We start from the raw sequence: 9799 nt of genomic DNA, 5'->3' as shown, positions 1-9799 counted from the left end.
CGCATGCAGGATACAGGCATGCAGACACCGCATGCAAGCACGTAATACCGAATGTAATTTAATTTTGTTTTTTATTATATTTTCTAAGTAAAAGATTTTATGTTTGTGTATGTAAAATTTTTGCGAACAAAACTAGACCACACATGCTATATAATATTTGAAGATTTATTTATGTACTCTTCTCTAATACATATATCGGTACAACTAACCAAACAAAATCTGTACCTAGTCTGTTGAGTCTGTGAAAATAACCAAACAAATATGTCTTGCATGAGCTCAACCTGATGCTACTTATTATGGCTCCGTTCGGGCATCCTGATTAGACTGATACGGCAACCAATCAGACGCATAGTGTTTCGCCAGATACATTTAGTTTTCGTATTTAGTAATTTAGAAGTAAAATAAAATAAAGTGGCTAAAAATTAGTCCTTATAAATCAATCACCCGCTTATTTAATTTGACATTTTATAGTGAGCAAGGTTCCGAGAAAGTCGCTGGCACTCCAAAAGTATAGTACAAGTGAAAGCTACACGTTCCTGATTTCACATCAACCACCTATCGGCTATCGCATAAAAGTTGTATACGTAATGGAGCTTTATTTTATTTCCGCAGACAAGAGCAGCTGGCATCGATGGGCAGAGAGGAGAGAGCACTACTCAGGCAGGCTCAGGCCACGACGGCCGCTCCCGCCTTGAGCTTCTTGGCGAAGGCGGCGAAATAGCTGCCCTGGTGCGCGGCCATCTGCAGCTCGGCGTCGCTGGGCAGCCTGCTCCTCCCGTCGGCGCCGGCGAACGTGCCGGCCCCGTACGGGCTGCAGCACCTGACCTCGTCCATGTCGAACATGCCGGCGCCGAACGTGTAGCCCACGGGCACGAACACCATGCCGTGGTGCGTGAGCTGCGACACGGCCGTGAGCGCCGTCTCCTCCTGCCCGCCGCCCTGGGTGCCCAGCGCGAAGAAGAACCCCGCGGGCTTGCCCGCCAGCGCCTGCCGCTGCCAGAGGCCGCCCGTGGAGTCGAACAGCGCCTTCATCTGCGCCGCCATCATGCCGAACCGCGCCGGGAAGCCGAACAGGATGCCGTCCGCGTCCACCAGCTGCTTGCCCGAGATCACCGGGTGCTCCTCGCTCCTCGCCGGCGCGCGCATCTTCGCCAGCGCCTCCTCCGGCAGCGTCTCCGCCACCTGCCAGATGGTTGCCTCGACGCCGTCCACGGAGTCGGCGCCCTTCTTGATCTCCTCCGCCAGCCTCGCCACGTGGCCGTACGTCGAGTAGTACCTGGTCAAGTCAGCACGCAGAAAACATTGCCAGTGAGTACTCCGACTCGTACGTACTCGCACGCATTTACTAGAGCATCTCAAAGGTCCTCATGATTAATTAGGTCAGCCACGCACACGACGTAGATCTTTGTCACCGCCGCCATTGATCGATGGCACAAGCTTCTGCTTGTCGTCTGCGCCTTCTTCCTCCGGCCGTCAGTTGTTGCCGAGAGTGCAGAGTGTGCTGCTTCGTGAGTCCATCGACGCTCACAGAGCGCGCGTTTAAATAACGAGTAGTTTTGCGGCAAAGGTGAGCGCGAGCAACCACGATGATTTGTTTAGTTAGCAGACACTGGGCACCATCAAAAGCCGGCAGCCGGCGGCTCCGTGGTTCTTGCTGAGATTGCTTACGTGATCAGTGGCGTCGTTGCTGATGCCGCTCGTCTTCAAAGCGTGTAGTATGCCACAATACTGATAGCCTAACTAAGTTGATATAACTTTTCTAGCTAAGCTTAGTTCTTCGATTCGAACGATTAACTTTAAATAAAATAAAGCATAGTTAGCCACAAACCAAATAAATCCCGACGGATACATGCAACATACGCTAATGCAAGGGCGAAGCGCCGTGACATGAGCAGTGGAGTATATGTGTCATGTGTAACAGCAACTTCAAGAGGTTGTTAAAAATTTTCTCCAGACAAATGATTATTGGGGCAGGTTAAAAAAATTAGAGGTTAATTATTATACTCCAAGAATTTCTTTAAACACTTGCAAAAAAACTGGAAAATAGGATTGTCGGGTACCGTAATTAGGGATACCCCAACACTCCTAAACACGGCTGGTAACCACCCTCAGCACAAACCGCAGAGACTGATGGCCACGGTTCAGGTCAAGGCCTCGTCTACCAAGGGACGCAATCTCGCCTCGCCCGAGCCCGGCCTCGGGCGAGAACAGTAGTCTCGGACGAATTCACGCCTCGCCCGAGGGCCTCCTCAGGCGGTGGGCGCACCCTCGACTCGCCCGAAGCCCAGCTCGGGCAGGCTTCGTTGTGAAGCAACTTTGGCCAAATCACCTCACCAACCGACCGTATCGCATGCACATTTAATGCGGAGATCGCCTGACACCTTATCCTGACACGCGCGCCTCAGTCGGCAAGGTCGAAGTGACCGCAGTCACTTCGCCCTTTCACTGACCGACCTGACAGGAAAACAGCGCCGCTCGTCCCGCTTCGACTGTTGTGCCACCCACCGGGGTAAGACTGACAACAGCCGAGTTCAGCCTCGGGCGCAACACGAAGCTCTGCCTCGCCCGATCCCAGGACTCGGCCTCAGCCTCGGCCTCGGGAGGAATCGCGTCCTCGCCCGACCCCGGCCTCGGCCTCAGAAGAAGTCTCCGCCTCGCCCGACCTTGGGCTCGGACCGACCGCGCCATAGGGGATACATCATTACCCTACTCCTAGCTAGCTCAGGCTACGAGGGAACAAGACCGGCGTCCCATCTGGCTCACCCCGGTAACAGGTAATGATGGTTCCCCGCGTGCATCCATGACGTCGGTGGTTCTCAGCCCCCTACGGAAGCAAGGAGACGTCAGTAGGATCCCAGCCGCACCGCCAGCTGTGCTTCTACAGGGCTCAGGCACTTCTCCGACGACCACGTTATCGCGTACACATGGCTCAAGCACTTCTCCGACAGCCACGTTGGCATGTACACAGGGCTCAGGCACTTCTCTGCCAGACACGTTAGCGCATAGCTACACCCCCCATTGTACATCTGGACCCTCTCCTTGCATCTTTAAAAGGGAGGTCCAAGGCCTTCCTGCGGGGGGGGGGGGGGGGGGGGGTCGCGCGGGGACGAGCAAACGAACACGCTCTCTCTCTCTCTCGCGCGACGCTTGTAACCCCTACTACGAGCATCCCCTGGTGCGAGATAATACATTCCCCCTTGTGTTCCATCTTGCGCCAACTCATCTGGGCAGGGGCACGCAACGATAAAATTCACAGGTCGGCTCAGTTGAGGGTCCCCCGGGTCCGAAACGCCGACAGTTGGCGCGCTAGGTAGGGGCCTGCTGCGTGTTAACGAATACTTTCCCGTTGAGTTCCAGATGGGTAGTCTTCAGCAACCTCTTCAGCCCGGGACGGTGCTGAAAGTCGCCTAGAGGGGGGTGAATAGGATAAATCTGAAATTTATAAACTTAATCACAACTACAAGCCGGGTTAGCGTTAGAAATATAATCGAGTCCGAGAGAGGGTGCAAAACAAATCGCAAGCGAATAAAGAGTGTGACACGCGGATTTGTTTTACCGAGGTTCGGTTCTCGCAAACCTACTCCCCGTTGAGGTGGTCACAAAGACCGGGTCTCTTTCAACTCTTTCCCTCTCTCAAACGGTCCCTAGGACCGAGTGAGCTTCTTCTTCTCAATCAAACGGGAACAAACTTCCCCGCAAGGACCACCACACAATTGGTGTCTCTTGCCTCAGTTACAATTGAGTTGTTCGCAAGAAAGAATGAAAGAAAGAAGCAATCCAAGCGCAAGAGCTCAAAAGAACACAACAAATCTCTCTCGCTAATCACTAAAGCTTTGTGTGGAATTGGGAGAGGATTTGATCACTTTGGCGTGTCTAGAATTGAATGCTAGAGCTCTTGTAAGTAGTTGGAAGGTGAAAACTTGGATGACTTGAATGTGGAGGTGGTTGGGGTATTTATAGCCCCAACCACCAAACTTGACCGTTGGTGGAGGCTGCTGTCGACGGGCGCACCGGACAGTCCGGTGCGCCAGCCACGTCACCCGGCCGTTAGGGTTCGACCGTTGGAGCTCTGACTGGTGGGGTCGCCTGGCTGTCCGGTGGTGCACCGGACAGGTACTGTAGACTGTCTGGTGCGCCTCCCGCGCGTGCTCTGACTCTGGCGTGCACTGTAGCGCATTAAATGCCTCTGCAGGTGACCGTTGGCGCCGTAGTAGTCGTTGCTTCCGCTGGCACACCGGACAGTCCGATGTGCACCGGACACTGTCCAGTGACTCACCGGACAGTCCGGTGAATTATAGCGGAGCGCCCTTGGAAATTCCCGAAGGTAGCGAGTTTGGCTTCGACCGCCCTGGTGCACCGGACACTGTCCGGTGGCACACCGGACAGTCCGGTGCGCCATACCAGGGTGCCTTTCGGGTTGTCTTTTGCTCTATTGTTAGAACCCTTTTCTTGGTCTTTTTATTGGCTTATGGTGAATCTTTGGCACCTGTAGAACTTATAGACTAGAGCAAACTAGTTAGTCCAATTATTTGTGTTGGGCAATTCAACCACCAAAATCAATTAGGAAATAGGTGTAAGCCTAATTCCCTTTCAATCTCCCCCTTTTTGGTGATTGATGCCAACACAAACCAAATCAAATATAGAAGTGCATAATTGAACTAGTTTGCATAATTGTAAGTGCAAAGATTACTTAGAATTGAGCCAATATAAATACTCATAAGATACGCAAGGATTGTTTCTTTATTTTTAACATTTTGGACCACGTTTTGCACCACTTGTTTTTATTTTTGCAAATTCTTTTGTAAATTCTTTTCAAATTCCTTTTTGCAAATAGTCAAATGTAGATGAATAAGATTTTGTGAAGCATTTTCAAGATTTGAAATTTTCTCCCCTTGTTTCAAATGCTTTTCCTTTGACTAAACAAAACTCCCCCTCAATAAATTCATCCTCTTAGAGTTCAAGAGGATTTTACGATATCAATTTTGAAAATACTACTTTCTCCCCCTTTTGAACACAATGGGATACCAATTTGAAAATCATTAGTTTAAAATTAGGTGGTGGTGCGGTCCTTTTGCTTTGGGCTAATACTTTCTCCCCCTTTGGCATGAATCGCCAAAAACGGATACTTTGAGTGAAATATAAGCCCTTGTAAACTACTTTCTCCCCCTTTGGTAAATAACATATGAGTGAAGATTATACCAAAGACGAAGAGTTGCTCGGAGCGACGGCGAAGAATGAGTCATGGAGTGGAGTGGAAGGCTTTGTCTTCGCCGAAGACTCCAATTCCCTTTTAATACACCTATGACTTGTTTTGAAACTCACTTGAAAGTGCATTAGTCATAGTATATAAAAGAGAATGATCAAAGGTATATTAATGAGCTATGTGTGCAAGACATCAAAAGAAATTCCTAGAATCAAGAATATTTAGCTCATGCCTAAGTTTGTTAAAAGTTTGTTCATCTAGTGGCTTGGAAAAGATATCGGCTAATTGTTCCTTAGTGTTAATATATGCAATCTCGATATCTCCCTTTTGTTGGTGATCCCTTAAGAAGTGATACCGAATGGCTATGTGTTTAGTGCGGCTATGCTCAACGGGATTATCCGCCATGCAGATTGCACTCTCATTATCACATAGAAGAGGAACTTTGGTTAATTTGTAACCATAGTCCCTAAGGGTTTGCCTCATCCAAAGTAATTGCGCGCAACAATGGCCTGCGGCAATATACTTGGCTTCGGCGGTAGAAAGAGCTACGGAATTTTGCTTCTTTGAAGCCCAAGACACCAAGGATCTTCCCAAGAACTGGCAAGTCCCCGATGTGCTCTTTCTATTAAGTTTACACCCCGCCCAATCGACATCCGAATAACCAATTAAATCAAATGTGGATCCCCGAGGGTACCAAAGCCCAAACTTAGGAGTATGAACTAAATATCTCAAGATTCGTTTTACGGCCGTAAGGTGAGCTTCCTTAGGGTCGGCTTGGAATCTTGCACACATGCATACGGAAAGCATAATATCCGGTCGAGATGCACATAAATAGAGTAAAGAGCCTATCATCGACCAGTATACCTTTTGATCGACGAATTTACCTCCCGTGTCGAGGTCGAGATGCCCATTGGTTCCCATGGGTGTCTTGATGGGCTTGGCATCCTTCATCCCAAACTTGTTTAGAATGTCTTGAATATACTTCGTTTGGCTAATGAAGGTGCCTTCTTGGAGTTGCTTCACTTGAAATACCAAGAAGTACTTCAACTCCCCCATCATAGACATCTCGAATTTCTGTGTCATGATCCTACTAAATTCTTCACATGTAGATTCGTTAGTAGACCCAAATATAATATCATCAACATAAATTTGGCATACAAACAAATCATTGTCAAGAGTTTTAGTAAATAAAGTAGGATCGGCTTTTCCGACTTTGAAGCCATTAGTGATAAGAAAATCTCTTAGGCATTCATACCATGCTCTTGGGGCTTGCTTGAGCCCATAAAGCGCCTTAGAGAGTTTGTAAACATGGTTAGGATACTCACTATCTTCAAAGTCGGGAGGTTGCTCAACATAGACCTCTTCCTTGATTGGTCCGTTGAGGAAGGCACTTTTCACGTCCATTTGATAAAGCTTAAAGCCATGGTAAGTAGCATAGGAAAGTAATATACGAATTGACTCAAGCCTAGCTACGGGTGCATAGGTTTCACTGAAATCCAAACCTTCGACTTGTGAATATCCCTTGGCCACAAGTCGGGCTTTGTTCCTTGTCACCACACCATGCTCATCTTGCTTGTTGCGGAACACCCACTTGGTTCCTACAACATTTTGATTAGGACGTGGAACCAAATGCCATACCTCATTCCTCGTGAAATTGTTGAACTCCTCTTGCATCGCCACTACCCAATCCGAATCTTGTAGTGCTTCCTCTACCCTGTGTGGCTCAATAGAGGAAACAAAAGAGTAATGCTCACAAAAATGTGCAACACGAGATCTAGTGGTTACCCCCTTATGGATGGTGTCGACGGGGTGATCTCGTTGGATTGCTTGGTGGACTCTTGGGTGTGGCGGCCTTGGTTCTTCATCCTCCTTGTCTTGATCATTTGCATCTCCCCCTTGATCATTGCTGTCATCTTGAGGTGGCTCATTTCTTTGATCTTCTCCTTCATCAACTTGAGCCTCATCCTCATTTTGAGTTGGTGGAGATGCTTGCGTGGAGGAGGATGGTTGATCTTGTGCATTAGGAGGCTCTTCGAATTCCTTAGGACACACATCCCCAATAGACATGTTCCTTAGCGCGATGCACGGAGCCTCTTCATCACCTATCTCATCAAGATCAACTTGCTCTATTTGAGAGCCGTTAGTCTCATCAAACACAACGTCACAAGAAACTTCAACTAGCCCTGAGGACTTGTTAAAGACTCTATATGCCCTTGTGTTTGAATCATATCCTAGTAAAAAGCCTTCTACAGTCTTAGGAGCAAATTTAGATTTTCTACCTCTTTTGACAAGAATAAAGCATTTGCTACCAAAGACTCTAAAATATGAAATATTGGGCTTTTTACCGGTAAGGAGTTCGTATGATGTCTTCTTAAGGATTCGGTGTAGATACAACCGGTTGATGGCGTAGCAGGCGGTGTTGACCGCCTCGGCCCAAAACCGATCCGAAGTCTTGTACTCATCAAGCATGGTCCTTGCCATGTCCAATAGAGTTCTATTCTTCCTCTCCACTACACCATTTTGTTGTGGGGTGTAGGGAGAAGAGAACTCATGCTTGATGCCCTCTTCCTCAAGAAAGCCTTCAATTTGAGAGTTTTTGAACTCTGTCCCGTTGTCACTTCTAATTTTCTTGATCCTTAAGCCGAACTCGTTTTGAGCCCATCTCAAGAATCCTTTTAAGGTCTCTTCGGTATGAGATTTTTCCTGCAAAAAGAATACCAAAGTGAAGCGAGAATAATCATCCACAATAACTAGACAGTACTTACTCCCGCCGATGCTTATGTAAGCAATTGGGCCAAATAGGTCCATGTGTAGGAGCTCAAGTGGCCTGTCAGTCGTCATGATGTTCTTGTGTGGATGATGAGTGCCAACTTGCTTTCCTGCCTGACATGCGCTACAAACCCTGTCTTTCTCAAAATGAACATTTGTTAGTCCCAAAATGTGTTCTCCCTTTAGAAGCTTATGAAGATTCTTCATCCCAACATGTGCTAGTCGGCGGTGCCAGAGCCAGCCCATGTTAGTCTTAGCAATTAAGCAAGTGTCGAGTTCAGCTCTATCAAAATCTACTAAGTATAGCTGACCCTCTAACACTCCCTTAAATGCTATTGAATCATCACTTCTTTTAAAGACAGTAACACCTACATCTGTGAAAAGACAGTTGTAGCCCATTTTGCATAATTGAGAAACGGAAAGCAAATTTTAATCTAAAGAATCTACAAGAAAAACATTTGAAATAGAATGGTCAGGAGATATAGCTATTTTACCCAATCCTTTGACCAAACCTTGATTTCCATCCCCAAATGTGATAGCTCGTTGGGGATCTTGGTTTTCTCGTAGGAGGAGAACATCTTCTTCTCCCCTGTCATGTGGTTTGTGCACCCGCTATCGATGATTCAACTTGAGCCCCCGGATGCATAAACCTACAAAACAAGTTTAGTTCTTGACTTTAGGTACCCAAATGGTTTTGGGTCCTTTGGCATTAGATACAAGAACTTTGGGAACCCAAACACAAGTTTTTGATCCCTTGTGTTTGCCCCCAACATACTTGGCAACTACCTTGCCGGATTTGTTAGTTAAAACATAAGATGCATCAAAAGTTTTAAATGAAATGTTATGATCATTTGATGCACTAGGAGTTTTCTTCTTAGGCAATTTAGCATGGGTTGATTGCCTAGAGCTAGATGTCTCACCCTTATACATAAGAGCATGATTAGGGCCAGAGTGAGACTTCTTAGAGTGAATTCTCCTAATTTTGCTCTCGGAATAACCGACAGGGTACAAAATGTAACCCTCGTTATCCTGAGGCATGGGAGCCTTGCCCTTAACAAAATTAGACAATCTTTTAGGAGGGGCATTAAGTTTGACATTGTCTCCCTTTTGAAAGCCAATGCCATCCTTTATGCCAGGGCGTCTCCCACTATAGAGCATGCTTCTGGCAAACTTCAATTTTTCGTTTTCTAAGTCATGCTCACTAATCTTAGCATTAAGTTGAGCTATGTGATCATTTTGTTGTTTAATTAAAGCCATGTGATCAGGAATAGCATCAACATTAATGTCTCTACATCTAGTACAAATGGAAGTATGTTCAACGGTAGATGTAGAGGGTTTGTAAGATTTTAATTCTACAACCTTAGCATGCAATATATCATTTTTACTTCTAAGGTCAGAAATGGAAGCATTGCAAACATCTAATTCTTTAGCCTTAGCAATTAATTTTTCATTTTCAATCCTAAGACTAGCAAGATAAATGTTCAATTCTTCAATCTTAGCAAGCAAATCAACATTATCATTTCTAAGATTGGGGATTGAAACATCACAAGCATTTGAATAAACCTTAGCAATTAAATTAGCATTCTCATTTCTAAGGTTGTCAATAGTCTCATGGCAAGTGCTTAGCTCACTAGATAGTTTTTCACATTTTTCTACTTCTAGAGCGTAAGCATTTTTAACCTTAACATGCTTCTTATTTTCCTTAATAAGGAAGTCATCTTGGGTGTCCAAGAGATCATCCTTCTCATGAATAGCACTAATCAATTCATTTAATTTTTCCTTTTGTTGCATGTTGAGGTTGGCAAAAAGGGTACGCAAATTATCCTC

General features: G+C 46.4%; 1 protein-coding gene across 1 annotated transcript; it reads right to left on the bottom strand.

Annotated features, from left to right (window-relative positions):
* Window positions 1–450: 450 nt before the first annotated feature.
* On the bottom strand, window positions 451–1502 carry LOC100279567 (uncharacterized). The gene is given in 2 exon segments (NM_001152564.1): window positions 451–1276; window positions 1393–1502. Coding segments are annotated over 2 exon segments (639 nt in total). The 5' UTR covers window positions 1422–1502; the 3' UTR covers window positions 451–666.
* Between the last annotated feature and the right edge of the window lie 8297 nt (window positions 1503–9799).

Source organism: Zea mays, chromosome 2, assembly GCF_902167145.1.
Source record: "Zea mays cultivar B73 chromosome 2, Zm-B73-REFERENCE-NAM-5.0, whole genome shotgun sequence".
Classification (NCBI taxonomy): Eukaryota; Viridiplantae; Streptophyta; class Magnoliopsida; order Poales; family Poaceae; genus Zea; species Zea mays.
This window is presented reverse-complemented; position numbering and strand designations above follow the sequence as displayed.